The sequence below is a fragment of the Dipodomys merriami genome, unplaced genomic scaffold (assembly GCF_024711535.1).
Source record: "Dipodomys merriami isolate MVZ:Mamm:240054 unplaced genomic scaffold, mDipMer1.0.p SCAF_104, whole genome shotgun sequence".
Classification (NCBI taxonomy): domain Eukaryota; kingdom Metazoa; phylum Chordata; class Mammalia; order Rodentia; family Heteromyidae; genus Dipodomys; species Dipodomys merriami.
The window spans coordinates 3,630,041-3,657,682 of NW_027202316.1; the positions used below are offsets into that span (position 1 = coordinate 3,630,041).

The 27,642-nt window shown below is 41.1% G+C and overlaps 1 protein-coding gene across 2 annotated transcripts in view; it reads right to left on the minus strand.

Moving 5' to 3' along the window:
- Pou6f2 (POU class 6 homeobox 2) overlaps positions 1-27,642 on the minus strand; it is a 400,415-nt gene that overhangs the window by 101,630 nt on the left and 271,143 nt on the right. For both annotated transcript variants that reach the window (XM_069998484.1, XM_069998492.1), the window contains exon 5: positions 12,521-12,876. In XM_069998484.1, coding sequence (XP_069854585.1) covers positions 12,521-12,876 — 356 coding nt within the window. The remainder of the gene's footprint in view (positions 1-12,520; positions 12,877-27,642) is intronic.

Consider the following 27,642-nt stretch of genomic DNA (forward strand, 5'->3'; position numbering starts at 1 on the left):
ACTTGCAACTGGAATTGTGAGGCTTAATTTGCATATTTACCTTGTATGGAACACTCCCAATCTCTCTTATGAGAGTAAAGAATTTCTACACATGCCCACTAAAAGCAGGTTAAAAGAATGACATTCTGACTACCAGTATGGCTTCTATTCTTGGAGAATGATTTTGCTTCTGTTTTGCATGTACCTTGGTGACTTTTGCTCCCAAAATAGAACATTGAGATGATGATGGTGATGATGATGATAGTGGTGGTGATGGGAGCAGTGGTGATGGTAATGAAAACTACTTTTCTTCTAACTGAGGCAGATGGTCTCAAGTCCACTTTCACTGCTGCATGAAGAGATGGTCCATGGAGACAAGATGTGATTGCCACTGCCACAGAACAAGGTGATGGAGGCCTCAGAATTAGGATGAGACCCTCTGACTTTTTACAGGTGTCTTGTTGGCTGTTTCAGCTTTAATTCATTAGTGAACATAGACAATGATAATTTCTTCATACTTGGCATTTCAATTTGGTGGAGATGACCCCAACAAAAATAGTATAGTTAATGAAGGAAGAAAAGAATAAAGAATCATATGGCCTGCTCCTTGTCCTCAGACTTAGAGCTACTGATGTGTGAACAATAAGATGACAGGAGAAAGAGAAGCTAGGAGCGATCTGTGCAACAGGATCATCTTCCAACAGTTCTATCTACCACCATCTTCATATACAGGGAGAGACATGATATGATTGAAAGGAGCCCACTTTATAAAGATGAAGGTCCTATAATGAAAAAAAAAAAAGCAGGTGCTGAGTGCTGGTGGCTCATGCCTGTCATCCTAGCTACTCAGGAGGCTAAGATCTGACGCTTGTGGTTTGAAGTCAGCCTGAGCTGAAAAGTCTGTGAGACTCTTATCTCCTATTAGCCACCAGAAAACTGGCACCATGGCTCAAAGAGGTAGAGTGCTACTAGCTTTGAGCAAAAGAGCTCAAGGACAGCGCCTAGGTCCTGAGTTCAAGCTCCATGACCCACAGAAACAACAACAACAAAAAACCAAACAACTCAGTGGTTGTGATGTTAGATCATCTTCCTGGTCCTTTGCCCATCTGTGCAAAGGACCTGGGAGGCCTGACAGGTTCACTGAGTAGTTTGGCTGCTCCAAGTATGGGCAAAGGATCAGTGGAGACCATCATGGAGAGTTAGTTGGGAGTGCAGAATCTGGGGGTGGGCTCTCTAATTCAGATCTATGGAATCCACAGTTAGCAAGGCCCCAGTGGGCTTTGTACACAAGAGAAAGTTTGGGAAGCCCTCGTATAGAGTAGAAGAGACAGTATATAATCTCTGACTCATCAGTTGTTTGTGTCAGGATGTGAAGCATAAAAAAATCACTTATTTCCTTGATTGGATTTTGGGCATCGGATATCTCTACATTTGAGATTTTTTCCCTCAGATATAGGGATATGAACCCAAGTCCAGAGCTTGGGAGAGGCTGGAGGGGGGGCGGCAGTAATAAAGCACAGATATTGTTGTTTTTATTTCCCTCATAGGGTGTGAATCTGAGAGGAGAAGGGCTGACATGACCACAGCTTTCTTTTTAGACCTGTAAACCTACTTTTGCTGTATCACAAAAGTTAGCACCAATTCCTGTAGCTCACACTCAAGATATTTTGTATAAAGGGCAGGGATTTGTCCTTTTAGAACTGAGTAATCTAAAGCTTATCTTCAAGACTATAAATGATAGTCCCCAACCTTGGCTATATCCATGTGTGGGGGCTGGGAGAGGAGAGGGTGCATTTAACACATGCTAATGCCTGCTACAATTAGATCTTTGAGCAGGGGAGCCCCAGACATTGGTAAAACAATATACCAAAATCTCTTCAATCCCAATGGGCACCAAACTCTGACAACTAGTCAGAGTTGGAAATTTTTGTCTTGAAAAAAGAAAACAAAGGAATTATGGACCCAGTACAGTTACAGGAGCCTCAGAGTATTTGATTACATGCAGGTCTTCCTTCCAGGAAGAGGATACCCACTTCATCCCTCAAGAAGCTGGCTAGCAATGCACAATGACTTGTGAGTTGTGCTCTGAAGATTCTTCAAATGGATTCTATGTGGTCATTACCACACTGGGTTCTTGGAAAACACCCCATCTTTGCTTTCTGCCTATGAACTTCCTTTCTGTCCAACTTAAGTTCTCAAGGACCATTTGATTGTTGAATTTCCTTCAGAGTGAAGAGTCCTGGAAGGAATTTTACCTCTTAGGATCTTAGGAGTACAAGATTGTTTTTCCTCCTTATTAAAAAAAAAACAACAACAATCGAACTTTCGAAAGCCTCCCAGACTAGAGGGCATTCCTTGGGGGATGCTAGAGGGTTTCACAGGAACACAACATTAACATCACATTAACATAAACATCCTCCTCCCTGAACACTTCCTCATTGTTTTCTTCTCTGTGAATGCCACCCGCAAACTCACAATAGGAGGAAAGAGCTCAACTCTGGAGAAAGAACAGCTAGCCTTCGGGAGCCCATGGAGTTCCAGCTGAGAAAAAGAAGGGAGTCCCTAACTTTCCTTCTTTCTTTTGACAGTTAACTATCTTGTGGTGTAGAAAACTAAGTGGTGTCAGGGTGACACCTGTCAAATGACAGTTCAGACAAAAAAATGTGACAGGCTGGGAAAGTTGCATTGATCGGAGCCCAACTGGGCTTGCACACACCGCCGCTCCTTCTGAGAAGACAGCTGCAGCATACAAATGCTTCTCTTCACTGCAAGTCCACCCGGGGGCTTCTCAGGCATCCCCAGGAGTGGCCAGGGACAAGACACCTGCCCTTTCCACCAGACAGTCGTTCCAAGGAGTCCTCTAGAGCTGGTGCTCTCAGCATGGTGTCTTCCTGTGGCTTGTCTTTGATCCCAGGGGACCCTCCCCCCAAGATTGGGGCTTCAGACCATAATACTCAGTGGAGGATGAAAGAGAAGGAAAATATCAATGCCTCCAAGAAATCACTTTTAAGAATAGGCATAGCCTTGTGCACAGGGATGGGAGGAGGAAACTTGAGGAAAGCAGAGAAAGAGGTTGACATTGTCCAAAAAAAAATGTACTCATTACCTGACTTATGAAATGGTCCCCTCTCTGTACAACACCTTAATAATAACAGTAAAATTACATTAAAAATAGACATAGCAAAAAAAAAGAGAGTAGGATACAAGCCTGATATAGGCATGGGGTCTTGACTGCCTTGCGCTTTAGATGATTTAACTTTGGCTTGTCATAGAGATTATTAGACTGACTTTACCTTTAACTTGGAATCCAAACTCTCTCATGTCATGAGTGTGGAGAATGAGGTTTGCAGGAGACTGGGCAAACTCTTGAGCACTGGGAATTCCTCAGTGAAAAGATGTGAGGGCCGGGGTCGATGGCTCATGCCTGTAATCCTAGCTACTCAAGAGGCTGAGAGATCCGAGGATGGAGGTTCAAAGCCAGCCTGGGCAAGAAAATCTATGAGACTCAGCTCCAATTAACCACCAGAAAACCGGGAAGTGGTGCTGTGGCTCAAGAGCCTTGAGCTGAAGAGCTGAGGGACAGCACCCAGGCCCAGAGTTCAAGTCCCACAACCAAAAAACAACCCCCCCCCAAAAAAAAACCCCAAAAGATGGGAGGGGAGCCAGGCTTGTACTTACACCTGCATGGGAAACCTCACAATCTGAGGCCAGCTCTAGGCAAAAGACGCCCTGAGTTCACATTCTAGTGCCATCAAAAATCCAGGAAGGGTTGGAGGATTTCCCGGGGTCTATGGTCCAGGAGCACCATGCCCACCACTTGCCCAGCTCTGGAGAGGATTGCTCCACTCCAGGTGCAGAGGTATGTGAACAGGAAAAATAAGGCTATAAAGAACAGGAGGGGAGTAGAGGCCATCTGAAGGCAGACTCCAAGACTTCACTATGAAGAAGTATTCACTTAGATCTTTAACCAAGTGATTTTGTTCACTACCATCTTGTAAGGACCAGGCCAGATTTCACGTTCCATCTTCTTACTTTGGTTTTGAGTTTTCCTTCTCTCCTTTGACTATCTTTCTAGACTTTCTTTACACCTGGGCCCAACCTCTTGGCTCCAGCCTGTGGATTCATGAACATCATTCTGGGTAAGAAAATGGAAGGTTATTTTAGTTATGCTGACCTAACAGTGGTTACAGAGGCAGTCAAAGAGCAGTAGTTTTTGAAATGGTTTCCATAGGATATCAATTAGCAGTCTATGAAAAAAAAAGGTTTCAGTAGTTATAGAAACTGAAGAATTTCTTGGTTAATAATGTTCATTTGGCATCTCTGTTCTAGGATATCTTTTAGCTTTAGGTATTTTAATGTTATTGAGAAATACCTAGGAGTAGTATATAGTTTGCATCTAAATTATCTTTTTCTTTCAGTACTTTTTAGGTCAGCTATCTATCTATCTATATATCTATCTATCTATCTATCTATCTATCTATCTATCTATCTATCTATCTACCTACATATCTATCTATATTTAATCCATTTTCTAGCTTTCAATATCTATCTATCTGTCAACTTTCTATCATCTAGATATCAATTACTTTTATATCTCTCTATCTTCCATAGTCTGTCATCTATCAATCACCTACATTTGTTAATTATCTGTGATTTATCAATCAACCAATCCTCCCTCCCTCCCTTTTGCCCTTTCTTCCTTCCTTCTTGTTTTTCTGTCTCCCTTCCCTACCCTTCCCTTTCTCTTTCCTTCCTGTCTATCTCCCTTCCCCTTCCCCTCGTCCCTCTCCTTCCTCTTCTCCTTCCTTCCTTCCTTCCTTCCTTCCTTCCTCCTTTCCTTCCTCTCTTCCTTCTTTCTTCCTCCCTCTCTCCCTCCCTCCCTCCCTCCCTTCCTTCCTTCCTTCCTTCCTTCCTTCCTTCCTTCCTTCCTTCCTTCCTTCCTTCCTTCCTTCTTTCCTTCCTTCCTTCCTTCCTTCCTTCCTTCCTTCCTTCCTTCCTTTCTTCCTTCCTTCCTTCTTCATAACAGGTATTCTAGTACTTGAGCCACACCTGCATTTCTAGCTCTTTGCTGGTAAATTGAAATAAGTTTTGTGAATTAGTCTGTCTGGGTGGCTCTGAGCCTCAGTCCTCAAATCTCAGCCTCCTGAGTAGCTAGGATTAGGATTAGAGGTATGAGCCACAGACACCCAGCTCCAGGAGTATTTGTTGAGTGTTACACATGTGATATGGATTGGATATATGCACACCACAAGGTATATGAATCTTTCTTAAAACTGTATTATTTGTGCTATTTCATAAGTTGAATGTGAAGCTGGGAAAGACTTAAAGATCATCTACTATAAACTTCATGTAATTGCTGATCCATCAAGTCCTAAAGAAATTGGATGACTCCTCTAAAATCCTCAGCTACTGACAGAGCATAGATTATCAAGATTTTCCCTTTACCTATATGTGTGCTCATGATGCAACATTAGAAGTTTAGAAGGAAAAAAGATAGTTTTGGTTTTTACTGATGTTGATGGCAAAAATGAGATTCTGTAGGGTTGAGAAATTTTTATGTGATGTATTGGAGCAAAATCAGGTTTCATGGCTAAACAGCTATGCTTGCTCCATTTCTTCCTGCTTTAACCTTCTCAGATGCCCACCAACAACCTTTGTTAAGAGCACCTCTCATAAATCTTCTTCACTTCTTAACTTAGTGTGATGCTAGAAATGCATAAGCAATTGCTAGTCTCATTCTGCCTAAAACAGATTCTTCCAGAGTTGGAAGATCATGTTTTTATTGTGTACAGATGCATTTTATAACCCAGTGACGGTTTGGTTTTGTTTAACTTCAAACACATCTTTTTGTTTCACGTTCCTCCTTAGATTAGAAATGCTACAGCAAGAAAACTCACTGGTGCCAGGTCTCAATCAGGAACCAACTTAGATGCTCTCCTGTTAGTCATCTTTAATCACACCCTCCAGCCAATAAGGAAACTGAGGCTCCACAGGATGTGCTGACTGGACCCAAGGGTAGCAGAGTTTAGCATCTGAACCCAGATCTATCTGCTTCCAATAGTCTCTCCAAGGTACCACCTGATCTGCTGTGTAAGCCTTCCCTGGACTGCCATGCATACCACAAGTGCTCCATAAATGCCTTTCTATAGAACTTAGGGAGCAGTCACTTGCCAAAGCTTGGGAAGTCAGTTTAAAAGCCCATGGGGATTTTATTCCAAGCCTGCTGGAGAATAACTGATGATAAAAAATACTAGAAGGCAATATGAAGTTTCCATAACTACTGCTTAGATTTTGCTCTGTCAGAGTACCAAGTCAGCTAGCATCTCCTAGACATGTGAAATGACCACAGATGTATAAATCTCTACTTAGAATGCTCCTGTTTCAGGAGCATTCCACGTTAGAGTAATTTGACAGTCACCCTGCTGTAGATCATGATGGGACTGGATGGTGTATGGCAGCAGGCTTTTTCTGAGCTCATTGCAGATGGCTCATGGAGCTGCTTCCATGGTCATCATCGTAGTGGTCCTGTTGACTTTGAAAAGTTCCACACAAGATTCTCCCCCCCACTCCATGTCTGGTGCCCTTTCATGTCTGGTGATTTGATGGGAGTTTCCACAGTCCTGCAAGCTTACTGCCTGCTTTGCTAAGGCCCTCTCTGCATGATTTGACTGATCTTCAGGGCAGTGCCCAAGAATGGTAAATCCGGGCATGTCAAAGGAACACTGCAGTATATAAGTATATTCTTGCTAAACTAATTTTTCCCCTGCCACTCTCAAAGCAATATAAACTTTGTTGTTCCTCCTGGATCTCAAATGCTTGTAATAAATTCTTTGAAATGTCAGTAATGTTGAACTGAGGGTTTTTTAAAGGAGATTTTCTTTCTTTCATAAGAGAAAAAATTGTCCCTGGTAGACTAGATGGGCAAATATATTTTGTTTATTTTATTCAGCGTTTAATACAGTTGGGTAAAGGGATTCTCGTTTCCCATCTGATCTCTTGCTGAATGAGTGAATCATGAATGAAGCCCTCAGTCTTCTGGATGGTAGCAGAAACAGAAATAAATTCAGAATCCTTTCTATCTTTAGGCTAATCGTGTTTTTAGCAAGTTTATAAGCATGCAATGCATCTCCACCTGTATGCTAGATATAGTCAGCACAATCACTCCTTTGAGTTTGGGGTGGATTTGCTTATCCATGATAGGCTTCCTTTTAAACCAGCTGGATCTTGTGTGGACTCAGTTTCCAAAGGTCCCCATGGTTTGGATTGCTCTGGGAAAGCGCTATCTACATAGTGATATCCTTCTGACCAAACTTAATTTTAGGAATTCACTTCAGTAAAACTCTTCAGTCCAGAGAGTCATTTGATTGCCATCCCATGTCAACTCAATAAAAAAGGAGTGGGATTTTTAATACTGAGCAAATAGGAAGATGCACATCCAGTATGGTTGACAGAATGACATCGACCTTGGAGAATAGTTGCTACTTATATTTTCTGTAGCAAGATTCAGGATGCACTTCAAAACATAGTAATTAGGATAGATTAAAAATTTTAATACAACATTTTAAAACTAAAAAATAAATGCTTCCAATTCATGACAGATGAAGTATCAGTCTCTGGCCATAAAGGAAATACAAATCAAAACAATGCTGAAACTCCCTCTCATCCTAGTTAGAATGTACAACAGAGGTCAAATTCTAATCTGGTCTTATTGAGTGAGCCTGAGTGGTAACTAATCTTTACATTAGCAAATGCATACTTTTTTTTTGTCTGTCTTGGGGCCTGAACTCTGGGCCTGGGCGCTGTCCCTCAGCTCTTCAGCTCAAGGCTAGCACTCTACCACTTGAGCCACAGCACCACTTCCAGCTTTTTCTGCTTATGTGGTGCTGAGGAATCAAACCCAGGGCCATGTATGCAAGGCAAGCGCTCTACCACTGAGCTACCTTTCCATCCCCACAAATACATACTTTTGAAAACCCATTTTACACAGTCTTTTGAGCACCTTCACCTTTGGGGAGGTGACCAGGCTCTTCATTCTTCACATAAGCCCTGATAGCTGTCTCATTTACATTTCCACTGATCTCCCTGTGTCCCTCTGATATTTATTAAAATATGAAATACAACAAGAAAAGGAAAAGATTATCCTGCTTCCTGCCATGCAAGATGGGACGTAGCAGGCCAAGGTTAAATGCAGCATTTGGTTTTTTAAGCTTCTCTAATGTATAGGTGTGGAAAAGCAATCTGAGGCCAGAGCGTCTAGCAGTGACACTGTGAGGATAAAAACTTGACTTTAATTTGGACTCTCTGGCTAAGATAAAATCTGCTGCCGCTATCATTACCCCACTTATGTTTGTCCCCTACTCTCTTGCCACTCTGCCATCCAGCTGAGTGGGAAGAAATTCGCCTGACCTTGAAGAATGCTCAGAGAATCTTTAAGATGATCATATTTTTCAATAGCTAATGCAATTCCAGACACCCACCAACATTCAGATCACAGAAGCATGAACCTAAAAACGACTTTAGAACTTAACATTGATGCAGATATGATGTAGATGAAGACGTAGAAGAGGGCCTTCAGCCTTCTTCTTCCTCAGATACCATGACTGGGATCCAAGCAGGCCTAGTCCATCTCCAGGCCATTCAGAATGGAAGATGCATGCCTTAGGACTTTTACTGAATGCCTGGGAAGTCCCCAGTTCAAATACAACCTCCCAAAGAACATTCTTGGGAGCCAAGAATTTCAAGGACAGTAACAAGGAGGTATTTATTTTACTGTTCTTGTATAAAGGGTTTTTTTTCCAAGGTCAAATTTAAGCACTGAAATCAAAAATGGTTGGCTATGTTTGCTTTTTTCCTACTCAGGAATGATTATATCATGTCTTTTTTTTTCCTCCACAGTTTCTTGTATTTATTGCTTCCAATTTGCTTGTTTCTAGCATACTTTAGATTTCTCATTTTCCCATCCTAGTCCAGTCTGTGATAGAGGGGTTAGAAGTCCATCCAGATGGGGTAGATGTCCATCTAAAATCCAAGATCTAAATTCAGTCTTTAAGAGCTTTTTATCTAAAACACTTGCTGTTTCCATGAATTCGGTCTTGGGTTTTACAGCCACATCCACTGACTTACACTGCCTGCTTGGCGCCCATGCTTGTATTTTCTGCTTAGAACACCTTTTTCCTGGGAAAGATTAAGGTACACATGGGCAGATCTTGAGTCTCAATGGAGAATCTATAGACAGATTGGCCAGGACCAGCCTCTGGTGTCCATTCAGGATCCTTAGGCCTTTCTATACCCTCAAGAGAGCAAAACTAATGAGCAAAGTTATTCTGCTACCTGAGCTTCTCAGAAGGAGTAATACTTCAGATTTAAGCCTGTCTTGAAACAACCTGGTTGGAAAAATGCAATCATTTCATGGAATTGGGTAAAAGAGTGAAATAAAATTATACTACGATTTTACCTGACAAGAGCTATTTGGAGATTTTTTTTTAAATTTTCTGTCAAAAGTGTTACTAACTGGGGCTGGGAAGGTGGCTCAGTGGTAGAGTGCTTGTCTTACATGCATGAGGCCCTGGGTTCTATTCCTCAGCACGACATAAACAGAAAAAGCTGGAAGTGGTGTTGTGGCTCAAGTGGTAGAGCACTAGCCTTGAGCTGAAGAGCTGAGGGACAGTGCCAGGGCCCAGAGTTCAGGCCCCACGACCGACAGAAAATAAAAGTGTTACTAACCACCAGCAGCACTATTATTTTTTGTTTTCATGTTGAGAATGACCTCACCTAAAATATACCATCGTAGTCTACTTTCATTTACTATTTTTTTTCTGAAGACTTGATGGTATCTGTATAGATGTAGTAATAATTGTTTTCCTTGAAAAAAGTTTTAAGCAAAAGAGCGTTCTGAATTGTTTTCCCTTACACCTACATTGCACAGTTCTAAATGAATATCTCATATGGATTTTGAATAATGTGAGAAGATGAAGCCTGAATGAAGATGGAGCTATCATATGTGGATGATCATTTAGTTGATCTTTATTCCCTTCATAATTTTCAAACAAAAACACTTTTTTTCTAGTCCCTAATGGTCATTACCTTTGAGAGTAAAATATTGCTGCAGTTCCTTTTAAATAGTTCTTTTTTAAAAGTTCAAGCGTTCTATGCGTTGCAAATTTGAAAACCCTGCAGCTAATGGTGGAACAATTTAAAGCCATGAAATTCTCCATGTCCTTTACATGTGCCTTACAAGTAAATGAAAAGGACCTTTATATCTATTGATGTAGACAATAAAAATTAATCCTAAGTCTATTCCTTCGTTGAAAAAAATTGTACCAACTCACTCCTTTGGTCATCTATAAAATCCATAGAAGTTGGTGTAGTACCGACTCTATGCTTAAATATACTCCAAATATATTTATTATGTTTGTAAATTAAAACCCTAAACAGAGAAAAAATTAGAATATTTTCTCATGGTTATACAGAAAGTAAGGCAGCTCTGAGCCTTCATTTTCAAAACAAAACAAAACAAACTAGCTCCTAGATTTCCATGGAAAGTAGCTCAAGGAGGTTTTGCAACTGCTAAGATGCTGTCATTATTCAGGGAAGATTGATGAAGCCATAGCTCTCAGGTGTATTTTTCTTAATGAGAGAGAATGGTGGTCTAGATGCAATTGGGGTCACATCTAAGTAACATTCTTTCCAAGGCATTTGTTCCTTTTGGTAATTTTACCTATTTTGTTCCTTGGGAAAGAGAAAGTGTTTAATCACATGGTACATAGACATATCTAATTTAACTGTTCTTTTTTTTTTAACTGTTTTTTTTTTTCAATGCTAGTACTGGAGCTTGAACTCAGGACCTCTCACTCTCTTTTGGCTTTTTTACTTAAGGCTGGTACTCTAGCACTTGAATCATACCCTGCTTCTGGCTTTTTGCTGGTTAATGAGAGATAAGAATCTCATGAACTTTTGTGCTCTGGATTGGCTTTAAAGCACAATCCTCATATCTCAGTGTCTCCAGTAGCTGGGACTACAAGTGTGGGATGGCAGAATCTAGCTAATTTAATTGTTCTTCAAGAGCATTAAAGTCATTCTTTGGCATAATTAGTTGAATTCCAGATACTGAAAACACTAGGGTGCTATAATCATTCATTTTTGTATGTTTGATTCTGCCTGCCCTTTTATTAGATACCTAGTGTCCAGTGAAGATGCTTTTAGCTTGTGCTCACTTCAGTGACAGGTCACAAGCATTAGATTGTCTTGTCTTTGTAAGATTTGTAAAAATACATTTCAAACCAGACTTGGGGAAAAAATGTTCAAGTTGAAAGTTGCCCTGGCTCAAGTGCCCAGAAAAAACAATTGCCCTGTAACCCAAATGTCTTCATCTCTAGGAAGTCTTTGGGCTGTTTGGACAATCCAAGTTCAAAGAGATAAAAAACAAAACAGAACAAAACTATGGAACAGCTAATAAAGCTAGTGCTAAAATATGAAGTTTTAGATCACCTGCCTTTTGTGTGTGTACCAATCTGTCTTGGTTTTATTTATTTATTTTTGGTTTAGCATAAATGCCATCTCTACTGTTATCAGTGGGTTGGGGAGGGAAAAGAATGGGGCTGAGCTGGCATTGTCGTGAGTATATTAAGGGCTCACTCTGTTGGACATTATCAGTGTCCTCCAAGCACACTAAATCAAACATTATTATGTAAGTCAAAGAATGTATGGTTTGACTGAACCATTCACTTCTAGATCCGATGTGTTAACATCAGTCATTTGATTTGGAAGTTGATTTATTTTAAACACATCTAAGGATGGTTTTCTGAAGCTTAGTTATATATTCTTGAATGCTTCTCTCCATTCAACACGAGTAGGTTAGCCTGTGGTTAACCTGGTATAGCTATTTTTAATGTCCTCAGCTTCACAATAATAAAGAAAATGCATTAGCTATTTTGTTATTTTTATGAAGATGCATATTTGTTGAGGCTCTGGGCATGTATTTAGAGTACTTGTTAGACTGTGGAGTGATGGTTGATACCTGGGACATAAGACCAGGACTAAATTTCTTTGCCCTCTTAACCCTAGAGAGTCTTTAGAAAAATAAAAACAAAAGAGCAGAAAGTACTCAAGGTAAGACACTGTTGTATTCATAATACAGAGAAATAACCATCATGGCCTGGCGAACACTGGATGCAGTTCTCCGAGGGGCTACAAAAGTGTGCTAGTAATAATTTTAATTGGATGCTATCTTTGCTGCCTTCAAAAAAGTATCATAAAATGGAATTATTACGGGCTACAAGTACACTTGCAGTGCGGGGCCTGGCACAGAGGGGAGGGAGAGCATTTATCCTTCGGAGGGCGACATCAATGGGCTTCCATTTGTTTCGTTTACATGCATCCCCAGCCGCCTACCACTTGCTTCCTCGTCCCTAAGCCTGAGATCAATTGGAATTAGACACTGTGGAACTGGATGCTCGATTCTGCCGGGCTCCCTCTGCCTTGGGGAATAGCACACTCTCAGAGCCAGGTGCTCTGTGCTCCGGGGAGGGATTGGAGAACCTACCTGGAGCGGGTTGGGAGGCGAGAGCGGCGATGGAAGGCCATGCCCTGGCGACTGACTGGCTTTCTGAGCGGGGCTTGAGCTCTGCCGCGTTGGAGAGGCCTGGTTCTGGCTCTGGGGTTGGTGCTGCTGGGGCTGAGGAGTTTGCTGGAGCTGAGCTGGAGGGGCTGGCAGCTTCTGGGAGGCAGGCGGTGGCTGCTGGGGCGGGGCCGGCTGAGGCTGGGGCTGCTGGGGCTGCGAGGGCGCCTGTGGGCCCGGCTGCGGATGCTGGCTGGGTGGTGGTGGAGGCGGCTGCTGCTGTTGCTGGAGCTGCTGGAGCTGCTGGAGCTGTTGCAGTTGGGAGTTCAGGGATGAGGTAGCTACAAGGAAAGAAAGCGTGGAATCAAACAGACATGACAGAACATCTGGCTGTGTGTCTCTGATGACTGACCTGTGCCAGCTAAAGATCTGCTCTAGGAAACGTTGACTCTTTCTCGCAGAGGCTGTTGGGTACGGAAGAGGATCGTAAAATCCTGGGAGCTAAACAAAAATCACTTCTGATGGGAAAAAGTGTCTACCCTGAGACCAGAATGTAACGCATCAGACATTTCTCATCAAGGTAGTGAGCATTACTTAAAAAAAAAAAAAGCAGCATTACTTTTTAAAATGGAGTGTACAAGGGAGAGAGATTATTTTTAAGTACTTTCTCCATCTCTTCCTTTCCATACTACTTGCAAAATACACTCCAGCTTTCAAGATTTGATTTAGATTTTCAAAGTTCAACGAGTTTAATTCTTTTGGTAAATGCATGACTGGAGTTCAGAACAGAACACAAAATTGTCATCTCCTTTCATCAATGCCATTAAGGGGATCATTTTCACTTACTGCTCAGGGTTTCTAAGACATCTTAGTTTCTACAATGTGTGTGTGTGTGTGTGTGTGTGTGTGTGTGTGTGTGTGTGTGTGCGCGCGCGCGCGCTCACGCTCATGAGTGTTAGTACACACTTCTCAGTTTTGTAGAGCCCAGTGCTTACACTTAGTATTTTATTTACCTGTTGATCAAGGACACAGAGCTTCAAAATGGAAGAGATTTGGGTAGGTGACAGAACACTGCACAGTGTGGTGACTAGACACAGTACCACCTTAAGAAGGGTAGGAACTGAGAACAAAAGCATGTTTAAAGTCATTCCTGTTATCTGGGTGTCAATGGCACATGTCTGTAACTCTAGCTACTCAGTAGGCTGAGAATTGAGGATCATGGTTCAAAACCAGCCTCGGCAGGGAAGTCCACAAGACTCTTATCTCCAATTAACTATCAAAAAGCCAGAAAGTGGAGGTATGATTCACGTGAAAGAGCACTAGGCTTGAGCAAAAAAAGCTCAAGGATATTCAGTGTGTAACTGAGAAAGAGATGATGGAGTCTGAAGCTGGGCTTGGTTTCCAGCTACCTGGAGCGGAGTCACATGCTGAGACATTGCTGTGCAGGGATTGAAGTTACCTCCAGCTTTTCTACTTCCTCCCCACGGCAATTCCTGCCACTACCTGCTGGCTCCCTGAATTGTCCCCAGGCTACCAACACGGAGGCAGAGACCTCTGCCTGAGTCACATTGCCTGAGCATTTGACCTTCAGGAGACTTTCCCTCTACTGTGAGTAGGGGACCCAAATGATTTGTCCAAGACATTGCTCAGCTGGGCCCAGCCTAGTGGGAGAAGCAAATGCATAAACAAGTATAGTGTAACCTGCTGCTTGTGCACCAAACTGAGCATTGATGATAGCACCCAATACTCTGTGTCACTAGGGGCCCAGGGAAAACAAGCACTTCATGTCCGGTAATCCCTGTAATGCACAATGATTCTGTGAGTTATTAATCTCACTTCACAGATGAGGAAACCAAGGCTGAGGAAAGTAAATTCCCTGCTGAAAGTCTTGTGGGAGGTAAATAATAATAATAATAATAATAATAATAATAATAATAATAATAATAATAAAGCTCAAGGATACTGCCCAGGCCCTGAGTTCAAGCCTCAGGACTGGTACACACAAACAAAAAGATTTTCCTTTTGTGTGAAAGGCAAGAGTTAGGTGTGAAACTACAGACTGACATATTGTTCTCATCTGTCAGGGTAGCACAGAATGATTCTGCAGCAAGAATCCAAAGCATCATTACAGACAAAAACCAAGCCCAGGTCCTTCTTTACCTTAATCTCAGTCTAAAAAATCTCTTTAACAAATCCATGGATAAATACTTACAAAGATAAATACTTAATCTAGAAGGCTTGGCTGCAAAGTTTTCTTGTGTCTCTTACTTAGAATTAGTGAAAAATTACAAAGGCAATGAATTCCCATTTACAACATTAAACTAAATGTCTTTCTCTCTTTCTCTCCCTCTCTTTCTTCTTTCTTTCTCCTTCTTTCTTTCTCTTTCTTTCTTTCTTTCTTTCTTTCTTTCTTTCTTTCTTTCTTTCTTTCTTTCTCTTTCATTCTTTCTTTCCTTCTTTTGCCAATCCTGAGACTTGAACTCAGGGCCTAGGTGCTGTCCCTGAGCCTCTTTGTGCTCAAGACTTACCCTCTTCACTTGAGCCTCAGTGCTACTCCCAAGTTTTTTGTATAGTAGATTGGAGCTAACAGTCTCATGGACTGCCTGGTCTGGCTTTGAACCCTGACCTTCAGATCTTAGCCTCCTAAGCAACTAAGATTATAGGTGTGAGCTACTGGCTCCCAGTTTAAACGTATTTTTTTTTTTTTTTACATTTAATTTGCAACCTTAAATCTTTGTTTTAAGAACTACTCATTTTCTCAATCCATTATGAAACAGCCTGTGATATACCTGCTTTTGCACAGATAGATACACGAAAAACATGTATGTGTTGAACCAGATATGAAGAACTTCTTGAGAATTTTCTCTTTTTGCTGGGGTGGGGGGGTGGGGGAGGTCCGGTCACGGGACCTGAACTCTGGGCCTGGGCACTATCCCTCAGCTCTTCAGCTCAAGGCTAGTGCTCTACCACTTGAGCCACAGCACCACTTCTGGCTTTTTTCTTTTTGCTTATGTGGTGCTGAGGAATCGAACCCAGGGCCTCATGCAGGCAAGGCAAGCACTCTACCACTGAGCCACCTTCCAAGCCCAAGAATTTTCTCTTTAAGAAAGTTAACCAGTGGTTATTTTTGTAAAGATAGGAAATATTTTGTAAGATTTATAGAATGCTAGGTAGGCACTGGTACTATGCCAGGAAGTATGTAGGATTTAAGAAGAAGACAAGAGATTTTATCTTTCTTGTTGTTCTTTTTAATGTACTATGTGGATTTTTTTGTTTCTTTGTATGTTCTTCCCTCATGGTATAACCCCTGTTGTCACTGTATTTGATTCCTGTGTCCTGCATCTTGTATACACATTTTTCAATTTGAGGAGGGGGAAGGGAAATAACAAAATGCTGAAATAAGGATACAGAATGACCCATTGCAACAACGAGATATACAAGACACTAGGTTGAAAATGAACTTTACAACTTTGGGGGGGTGGGGGTGGGGGATGGGGATAGAGTTGGGTTGGGGGGCAGAAAGGGATGGCAGGGGAAAAACAAAGGAGGGGTAACAATGCTTTATAGGAAATGGACTCATTACCTTGCTCATGTAACTGTAATCCCTCTGTACAGTATCTTTACAATAAAAAATATATATTTAAAATAAAAAAGAGGAGATGTAATACTGTTTTCAACCAGATTGCAGTCTGTTTGAGGAAAGTAATATTAATTCACAAAGAACATGTTGGAGGTATCTGTTACAGATCTTGCTAAGAAAAGATGCTAGTGATTATCTGTTTGTAGATGAAGAGGTTGACATTGTAAAACTGACTTTAGGGCCAGGAGTTAGAGGTCCTTGGTCAGCTAGAGAGACCAAGAGCACATTCATAGTGACACTTCTGAAGGAGAATGTTAAGAATGAACTAAGGTTCTAGGAAGATTTCAATGAGTCCTAAACCACAGAGAACACAGAGAGCCTATGAGATGAAAATGATAAAAAGATGGATTCTCCCAGTTACCGTTCTGTGGTTAAGTCAGATCTCATACTTCTAATGTAGGTTTGTTGCAAGGAAGATGTAGCTGCATTGGTGAAATGATTCTGTGCCCATTCTGAGGGATAGCACATTCCAGTTCTGTGATTCCAGGATACCCACTGGGGCCACAATGGGCCAGTTTGACAGCAAGTCTGCATTGGGCCACAGAATCATGTGTGATCTGTGGATACAGCCAACGGTGTGTCCTTCCTTGAGTGTAAACCCTGGAAGCTGGGTCCTGTGATATGACTCTAGAAGTGGATGATGGCCAGAAATTACCCAGTCATCCTCCCTGTTACCAGAACTTTGAAAGGCAGATCTACTTTATCATTTCCCCTCCTTCACATTTACAAAATCACATTTGATTGATGATCAGAGAACCAGTCTCCATTTTGGCTTCACAAGATCTCCTATAAGCTGGAGGCCTTGGAAAGGTAGAACCTGACCTCCCCCTTTTGGTGGAATTATAATCTTTGGGAATCTGATTGCACCTGCCTCTTGCCTTATTCAAATCAAGAATGAAATTCTATGCTTCCATCAGAAAGAATGACACTGACCCGTGGAGGGGAAGGAGAAAAACAAATCGTTTAAATAGGGATACAGGTGGACCCATTGCAACAATGAGATGTACAAGTCGTTATGTCGAAAACGAACTTTACAACTTTGGTGTGTGTGTGGGAGAGCGGATTGGGTGGGGGGTCAGGGGGAGGATAGGAAGGGATGGGAAGGGGAAACAAAGGAGGAGGCTACAGTGCTTGATAAGAACTGTACTCATTATCTTGCCCATGTAATTGTACCCCCTCTGTACAGTATTTTCACAATAAAAAAAAAAAGAATGACACTGACCCACTTGTTAGGAAATGGAAAAACTTGGAAAAAATTATATTATATTAAGTGAAGTAAGCCAGGCCCCCAAAAAACATAGGTCCCATGGTTTCCTTTATTTGCAGTAACTAGCATATGTCTAGGACAAGCAGAAAAGCTCAAAAGCTATGTACATACAACCATATATGATGATGTTAAGTAAAGTAAAATGAACCCCAAGATAGAGACTCAAGTGGTTTTTATCTTTCTTGCAGTTTTTTTGGGGAGTCCAGTTGTGGGGCCTGAACTCTGGGCCTGGGTGCTGTCCCTCAGCTCTTCAGCTCAAGGCTAGCGCTCTACCACTTGAGCCACAGTGCCACTTCTGGCTTTTTTCTTTTTGCTTATGTGGTACTGAGGAATCGAACCCAGGGCCTCAGGCATGCAAGGCAAGTGCTCTACCACTGAGCCACCTTCCCAGCCCTCTTGCAGTTGTTTTTAATGTACTTATAATGTACCTTGTAATTTTTTTGTTTCTTTTGTATGTTCTTCCCCCATGGTATAACCCCTGTTGTCACTGTATTTGATGTCAGTGCCCTGAATATACATTTTTCTAATTTGGGGAGGGGAAGGGAAAAATAACAAAATGCTGAAATAAGGATACAGGATGACCCATAGTAACAATATGTACAAGACACTATGTTAAAAATGAACTTTACAACTTGGGTGGGGGAGGGAGGAGTTGGGGAGATGGGGAGGAAAGGGATGGTAGGGGAAAAACAAAGGAGGAGGTAGCATCGCTCAATAAGAAATGTACTCATTACCTTACTCATGTAACTGTAACCCCTCTGTACAGTATTTTTATAATAAAAATATATACCAAAAAAAGCCTGTCCGGGCTTCTTTCAAGTGGGGGCGCATATGCCAGCCTTTATGTTCATGGTTGACTGGAATACTATACTGTTTTGTTTGGGTTAGAAAAGCATTTATCTAAATCAGCACTTGGAAATAGGAAAGACTGGAGAATATTGGCAGACAAATATTGGCAGAAGAGTCAGTGCAACAGACCTGAACCTACTAATGAGGTAAGGTCCAAAAGGTGTCTTTGATGCTCTATGTCCAAGGGTTTGTGTAGCTTGGATATTTCTTTTCTGCAACAGTAGCTTGACTGGTAAGCATAAAAGTGCTTTGAATTATCTAAAATAATTTGTAAGAAAAAAATGGAAAAGAAAATATATTCAGGTATGTGGTTGATGTGAAGAAAAGCAGAAAGGAATGTATAAGAATGTAACTCTCATCTAAAAAAAGCTCCCAAACTCCCACATCCAACAAACCATCAAAGCTTTCTACCCAATAATATGAGAATGAAAGCAAAACCTGAGAAAATGGGGTGTCTTCTAAGTGACTCATTTTCTAAAGATTAATGAAATGTAGACATAGAAAACAAAAAAAAAATAAAGCTAGGAAGGTTCAAGGGCATATGTGAACTACAAAGAATGTTTGTGGATAACACAATGCTTGTTGGGGTAAGGATGAAAGACTTTGCTCTCTTCCCTGGTATCTATGTCTTATTATGCCTGTTCCTCTATGTCTGCTCACTATACACAGCAAAGGCCAATGTGAAATGTGATATTCAAACTACAGTCATAGGAGCTATGAAAGAAGATGAGAGGTAAAGCAATACATTTTGTAAATATAAATACAATTTTGCAAAGGAAATAGAAAGCAAAATTCTATCAAATTTGGAATTTCTTAGAGAGAAGCATGCTAAAAAAATCACCAGTGCCTTGAAACTTCCCAAATAAATAGGAATCAAGAGCCTTGCATTTCCCTATCTGTTCACTTCCACATTTCAGCTATGAATTAGAAGCCATTTCTTATTTTTAATGTTTAAGGTTTCTTCAGTAAACTCCACTCTTAAATAGTGCCATACTGATATTAATCCTATAATACTGATAGAGATATCAGTGTTCTATTGGATGGAATTTATGTAATATTACTTCCAAAACAGGGAGATTGGAAGTCTATAGTGATTTGTATATTGTGGGGGATTGGTTGCAAGTTCCAGAAACAGGTATCAAAATATATAGATGCTCAAGTTGCCCATATAAAATAGTTATATATAATCCATGTGAAACCTTCTGCATATTTTACATCATCTCTAGGTTACATTTTTTTTTCAAATACCAGGATTTGAATTTAGCACCCTGAGCTTCATAGGCTTTCTTGCTCATGGTTAGCACTCTGGCACTTGTGTCATGCCTCCAGACCAGCCTTTTACTGGTTAATTGAAGATGGAATCTGTTGTATTTCTCTGGGCTGGCTTCTAACTGTAATCCCCAGATCTCTGTCTCCTGGCAGCTAGGATTTCAGCTATGAGGCACCAGGGCCTGGCTTCTAGATGACTTCTGATAACTTATACTATGTGAAGGCAATACAGGTAGATATATAGGGCATAATGATAAGAAAAATAATGTAGAATTCATCACTGCATAGTCTCTACAAATTCAATGTGATACCTACCAATATCCCAATCTCATTCTTCAAGGAAGTAGAAGAAGCAATCCAAAAATTCATATGGAACAATAAAAGACGCCAAATAGCAAAAACAATCCTTAGCAGAAAGAACTGTGCTGGAGGAATATCAATGCCAAATTTCAAACTCTACTACAAAACCATAGTAATCAAAACAGCTTGGTACTGGCACAAGAACAGACCTAAAGATCAATGGAATAGAAATGAACTCACAGACCTATAGTCACCTAATCTTCAATAAGGGAGCTAAAAAATAGAATGGAAGAAAGGCAGCCTCTTCAGTAAATGGTGCTGGCAAAATTGGATTAACACTTGTAGAAAACTAAAGCTAGATCCTCATATATTACTCTGCACCAGAATCAATTCCAAATGGCTCAAAGACCTTAAAATCAAAGCAGACACCCTGAAAACATTACAGGAAGGAATAGGAGAAACTCTAGGGTTCCTTGGCACAGTCCAAGATTTTCTTAATAAAGACCCAGAAACACAACAGATCAAAAAAAGGTTAGACAAATGGAATTGCATGAAGCTGCAGAGCTTCTGCATGGCAGAGGACAAAGCAAGCAAGATCAATAGAAAGCCCACGGATTGGGAGAAAATCTTCACTAGTCATACAACAGATAAGGGTCTCATATCTAAACCATACTTAGAACTCAAAAAATTAAATCCCCCAACAACAAATCCTCATAGAAACAACTGCCTGATTAATAAGTGGGCTAAAGACTAAGAGAGACTTCTTTAAAGAGGAAATAAGAATGGCCAATAGACACATGAAGAAATGCTCAGCTTCTGTATTCATAAAAGAAATGAAAACAACATCTATAAGCAAAATCTAATAATAGCAGTTATTGGAAGTGATGTGGCAGAAGGGAACCCTACTGCATTGTTGGTGGGAGTGTAAACTTGTTCAACCACTCTGGAATGCAGTATGGATGTTCCTCAAAAGATTCCACATAGAGCTCCCCTATGATACAGCAATCCCACTTTTAGGCATTTACCCAAATGATCACAAACAAGACCACACTAAAGCTACCAGCACAACTATGTTTATTGCAGCATTATTCACCATAGCTAAGATATGGAACCAACCCAGATGCCCCTCAGTAGAAGAGTGGATCAAGAAAATGTGGTATATATGTAATGGAATTCTATGCCTCCATCAGAAAGAATGACATTGCCCCATTTGTTAGGAAATGGAAATACTTGGAAAAATTATATTAAGTGAAGTAAGTGAAGTAAGCCAGACCCAAAGAAACATAAGTCCATGGTTTCCCTTATCTGCAATAACTAGTATATGTCTAGGACAAGCAGAAGAGGTCAAAAGCTATGTACATATGACCATATATGATGATGCTAAACAAAATCAAGCCCAAGATAGGGACACAAGAGATTTTATCTTTCTTGCTCTTCTTTTTAATGTACTTATAATGTACTATGTGGGTTTTTTTTGTTTTTGTTTTTGTATGCTCTTCCCCCATGGTATAACCCCTGTTGTCACCTGTATTTGATTCCAGTGCCCTGAATCTTGTATATACATTTTTCTAATTTGGGGAGGGGAAGAGAAATAATAAAATGCTGAAATAAGGATACAGGATGACCCATTGTAACAATGAGATGTACAAGCCACTATGTTGAAAATGAACTTTACAACTTGGTTGGGGTGGGGGGAGGAAGGAGTTAGTGAGGTGGGGAGGAAAGGGATTGTAGGGGAAAAACAAAGAAGGGGTAACAATACTTGATAGGAAATGGACTCATTACCTTGCTCATGTAACTGTAACCCCTCTGTACAGTATCTTTACAATAAAAAATATATATGGAGTGAGAGTGAGAGAGAGAGAGAGAGAGAGAGAGACCCCACTTCAGTATTTTCTCAAGCTTTTCAAAATTGGCCTATATGAGCACAGTTGGGAAAGTGGTGGATGGAGTTCAAAAGCCTGATAGATAGGAACAACAACCTCTTATTCATTAGTGATGTTTACACAGCTCTAGGCATGTCTGTAGACAAATAGGACCAATCAGAAGTGGGAACAAAGCACAAAACCAGAAAAAACCTTTCTATGGCAAAAAGGAATGAGCCAAAAGCCTGCTTCTAAAAGCCAACCAGCCTCACCAAGGGCACGTGTTCTAATTGTGCAACAGAAAGTAATGTAACTTAGTTGACATTTGGGGAAGAGTGTATATCCCATAGGACTCAACTAATGAGGAACTGAGGAAGGAATTTGTCACTTGTAATTTTTCAGGGCATGCCTGCCCATCAGATACCTAATCTTGCAAGGCTTGCACTAAGGTCTCTATTTGCTGCACATCTTGTCTCAAAGTCCACCCTTTGAGCTTGGACAGGTGAGTGTATTCTCCACATTTCTGGGAAATTAGCTGCTATTATTGGCAATGGTCAGACACTAGAAAAATCCATGCTACCTCAAAGATGATGAGGTGTGATCATCTCACATATGGTCAGTCAGTGCCCAAAATACTGCCTCTCATGTCCTTAGTCTGTCCTTTTTTTTTCTTTTGTATTTAGGAGAAAGATCTAAGGAGGTCTTAAAACACCTAGGGGAAATAAAGAAAAAATTTCCAATGACAACATCCTTACAAATCTCTACCCATAGCCTGAGCCACACAAACCTCTTTCTTACTTTGGTTGTTTCTGTAAATCCTAGCATCCTATATCAATTGTAGACCAGAATTACCAAGGGAGCTTGTTAGGAAAGAAAGTTCCAGAGAACAGGGAAAAATCTGCATTCTACAGAACTGTCCCATGGGGTGGGAGCCATTGCCCCTGGGGCTTCTAACAGCTCCTGCTGAATCACTGTAAGTGAAGGGAGGGGCAAGCTTTTCCCTTGACCTTCCACAGGGCAGTCTGCTATCCATTTTCCTCCATATAGGAGCAGACTTCACTTAAGCGACTCGTTTTGTCATTAGGAAAAAAATGTAAAGAAAGAAAAACAGGCTACTGGAAATCAGGCGTTGTTTAGTGCTTTCTTTTGGAAATGCACCAACCATAACTGCCTTTGTTGGCGTGTTGGGGAACATACTACAGGGCACATTCAACAAGGGCTAAATCTAAGAGATCTCAGATGTTTGATTACATAGAGAAGGTACAGAGTGAAGAATTATCGGTCAAGAGAAGCAGAGTGAAGAAGCTGCATCTGTCCATTGGTGTCAAAGAAGATCAAGATTATGAGGGTTAAATGCCCCCCGAGTCTTAGACAGGTTTGCCAGAGTCTCTCTATGGAAAGCTGACCTTTCCACCCTTTCCATCTGCAGAATAGCCCAGGGCTACTCCCAAAATCTCAGAAAAATTATGGTAAGTACATCCTCCACAGAAATAAAAAAAATGTGTGAAGAAGAATTAGGATCTCAAAAGCAGGCGTGGGTATCCCCCAAATGAGGTTCTTCTCTTCTTACTGTGAAGAAGCCAGCCCATCCACAGTCTCGCTCCAGTGCACTGAGCTCTTCAACACTCTCCAACTCATCAGAACATTCTTCAAGTTCTTACTGAGTGCTAACCAACATGAAAGACACGAGTGACCTACACTTAGGTAATTCCTGCCTAGAATTGCAGAACACTGAAGACAAAGATATTTTAAAATCCTCAAGAATTCTGTGGAGAAAAGAAATATTGATCTATGAAGAAGTGTGCATCATACTGGGGCACTACCATGTAAATTGCCTTTCATTGGTAGAAGTATGGCTAAAAACAAAAGAGCAATACCTTCAGGGTTCAGTGGGAAGCATCTTTCATCAGGAATTCTACTGCTAGCTAAACTATCTGGCAAAAACAAAAGCAAAGCTTAACAGCAAAAAAACCACAAGGGCAATGTAAGGCCTATTTTGGAGATTACCAAGACTTAGATATCTCTTTTTTCTTTGGCAGTTGAGTAGAACATTTGGCAAAATGAAATCAGGAACTAACTGTGAGAAAGGAAGACCAAAGGCCTGGAATCTATTTCTTAGCCAGGAGAGCTTCTTGAAGGAGCCCCCACTCTGACAGCTGCCAGAAGTTCTAGATAGCAGCCTGTTCAGTCAGCATATTATGACTCTAGGTGAAAGTTTAGGGAAAAAAAGAGAGAGTTTCAAATGATAAGATCATTGACCTTTGGAAGGCATTTGAGAATATGCAAAGAAAGACCTAGAAACTTTAGAGAAAACAAAATCTATCTGGGAAAGTCACAACCTACATATAAAGCAATTGTTTCGACTTAGGGCAAGAAATCATCAAGCCTCAAGAAGAAAATGGAATGGATTTAAGGCTAAAGAAGAAGGAAAAGATGAAAAGGCAGTGGCCATGGACTAGGGCAGGAAACAGGAGACTTCAGGCAAGACAAACAATAGTATTCTTGGCTTCAAACTGAGATTCTCAGGTCTCAGACTCTTGAATAGCTCAGATTACAGGTATGAACCGCTGGAACCTGGGCATGTGGTTACATTTTTGTTTTTAAACTATACTTTTTGTTTATTGAACATGATATTTTAGGGACTTTTTTCCTTCTTTCATTAAAGTAGAAGTACAGTCATGTTCACTAAAAAATAATGTTAAGAATCTGGGTGAAAGGAAGAAGTATGCTTATTTTATATTTTCATATTAATAACACAATAACATAATTTGCTTTTCATTTAGTAGACTTTTGAAGCATCAACATTTGTGTTTCATTTCAAATGAGGATTTTTTTCAGGAGAAAATATTACAGGCAATTCAGTGGCTGCCATGCCTGGTTTAAACACAACATTGTGTTCACTCAAATTTCTTTTAGGCTATAGACCCATGGGCCAGTGCTTATTTTCATGGTTGATTTCATCCATCCCCTCTGCCAGTGTGGGGATTATTCCCTATAGCTACTCTCCAGTGATCTGTCGGGTCAGATTAAAAAAACGCAAGTGACACAGATGTGTTGGCTGATTCCTTAGGAGTGTAGAGCAAGAGATTTCTTTTTAAGAATGACGATGTTCTTCTGTTCTTCGTTTCCCTGATAGCACCAAAATCCTTTCTTATTTGGGATGAACCTTAAACTCCCTAAGTAGGCAACTTAGTTTTTTTCTCTAGACTTCCTCTTCCCCTTCCCCTTTTCCTTCTTCTCCTCCTCCTCCTCCTCCTCCTCCTCCTCCTCCTCCTCCTCCTCCTCCTCCTCCTCCTCCTCCTCCTCCTCCTCCTCCTCCTCCTCCTCCTCCTCCTCCTCTTCCTCCTCCTCCTCCTCCTCCTCCTCCTCCTCCTTCCTCCTCCTCCTTCCTCCTTCTCCTCCTCCTCCTCCTCCTCCTCCTCCTCCTCCTCCTTCTTTGTTTGCTTGTTTGTAAAGGGTGGAGTACGTATGTCCTCCCACTTCACAGGAGAAAAAATCTAAGACCTGAATCTAGGCCACATGTATCCTAGTTTTGCTTGGCCATCACCATAAATAATAATATTTATTTTCTGTTTCCTTCTTTCCTCCCTTCCCTCCCTTCCTTCCCTTCCCTCCCCTCCCTCCCTCCCTCCTCTCTCCCTCCCTCCATCCTTTCCTTCCTTCCTTTCTTCCTTCCTTCCTTCCTTCTTTCCTCTCTCCCTCCCTCTCTCCTTCCCTCCCTCCCTCTCTGCCTGCCTTCCGCCTTCCTTCCTTGCTTTTCCTTCCTTCCTTCTTTTTGGTCCAAGACTAAGACTTGAATACAGTATCTGAGCCTTTCATTCATTGGCTAGCATTCTACCAACAATAATATTTCTTTTAAACATTTGTTTTTTATATTTCAAGATAGAAGAACTAAAATAAACCCAGTATTCCCTTGATCATTGCCAGGACAGTGTGAGAAAGAAAGAGAAGTTGTGGTAGCTAGAAAGTGCCTATAGATCTATAAGTAAACACACTGGGTTGTATGCAAGTGGTTACAAATGAATTAGCTGAAGTATCATGGACTCTATGGAGAGCTTAAAATAGTACAATTCAAAGCCCAACAAAATAAGTGCCAGGAAATGGGTACTTGCAAGGGGTGGGGTCAAGGGGAAAGGAGTAGATGAATAAAGTGGGAAAAGGGGTAAAATGCAGGCAAGACTTTGTTGTATATACCTCAGAATTGAGAAAAATAAAGGAAGGGGTGGATGGAAGAGGGTGAATGGCTGACACAGACCAAGATGCCTTGTACACATTGCACACATTAGCTGCTTTGTTAAAGGGCAAAAACTTTAATACATAACCTAAAAATTAAGAAAAGTGAGGGAAGGGTGGGTTGGGAAGGGTGGGTGAGAAAGTTGGAAGGGATGACATTGATCAAAATGCATTATGTTCATAAACTACTTTGTTGAGTGGCAAGTCCTTTGTACAACTAATTAAAGATAATAAAAATATTTTTTAAAACAGAGAAGTTTTGAATACTGTGACTTAGAAGTAATACCTCTTTCCTCATCCCTTTCTCTTATCAATCATTGGCTTATAAGAGTCACATGGTACCACTCAAACACAAGGAGACACTAAGTGCTACCCTACCAACTTCAGAGATGAGAAGGGGAAGTTGGAAAAATATGGAGGATAGCCTGAATGGTCCTCATACAGCCCTCTCAGATAGTGTCCATATTTCCTTTCTATGTCCACTTCCCTTAGTTCAACCTCATTATGCCGGGCTGAATCTGCAACAGCCCATTAATTGGCCTCTATATCTTTCCTCTTGCATTTTCTTCCTCACTCATTGTATCAGTTATCCCCAAGCCATGTTGCAAGTTCTCAGCCGCCACTGTGATGGTTATTGCTCTCTATTTTCTAAGGAGATGTATGTTGGCTCCTACAGTCAGGAATCATGCAACGGTACTAGGCCTCAAATTGGGAAATAACTGGGCTCTGGTTCCAATCTACTTTTCCAGCTTCAGCCTAACCCTCCTGACAGCCCTCATTTCTAGCCCAGAATTAGAAGTTGGTGGTGCATGGCTGCACAGAACCTATGGACAGGGGCACCCCACCCCCACACTTAACAGAAACAGGACTCTCAAAAGCACTGGTGGCTCATGCCTGTAATCCTGGATACTCAGGAAGCTGAGATCTGAGGATCACAGTCTTCTGGCAGAAAAGTCTGTGAGACTTTCATTGCCAAAAAGCCAGAGGGGAGTTGTGGTTCAAGTGGTGTAGAGCACTAACTAGATTTGAACAAAAAATCTCAGGGATAGCATTCAGGCCCTGGGTTCAAGTCCTATGACTCTCTCTCTCTTTCTCTCTGTCTCTCTGTCTCTCTTTCTCTCTCAAACACACACACACACACACACACACACACACACACACACACACTTGGTGAATTGGTCGGCAGCATTGAAAAACATTAGGAGAGCTTCTACAAAGTAGGAATTGTGCGTTTTTCTTTAAGAAACCATCCAGAAGCAAATGGGATTGCATGAAATTGCAAAGCTTCTGCATGGCAAAGGACATAGCTAGCAAGATCAATAGAAAGCCTACGGATTGGGGGAGATTTTCACTAGCCATATAGCGGACAAGGGTCTCATATCTAAAATATGCCTGGAACTCAAAAAATTAAATCCCCAACAACAAATCTTCAAAGAAACAACTGCCCAATAAATAAGTGGGCTAAAGACTTAAAGAGAAACTTCTCTGAGGAGGAAAGAAGGATGGCCAATAGACACATGAAGAAATGCTTAACCTCCCTAGCCATAGAAGAAATGCAAATCAAAACAACATTGAGATACAACCTCACCCCAGTTAGAATGGCAAAAATCAAGAACTCTAATAACAACAGATACTGGAGGGGATGTGGACAGAAGGGAACCTTACTACATTGTTGGTGGGAGTG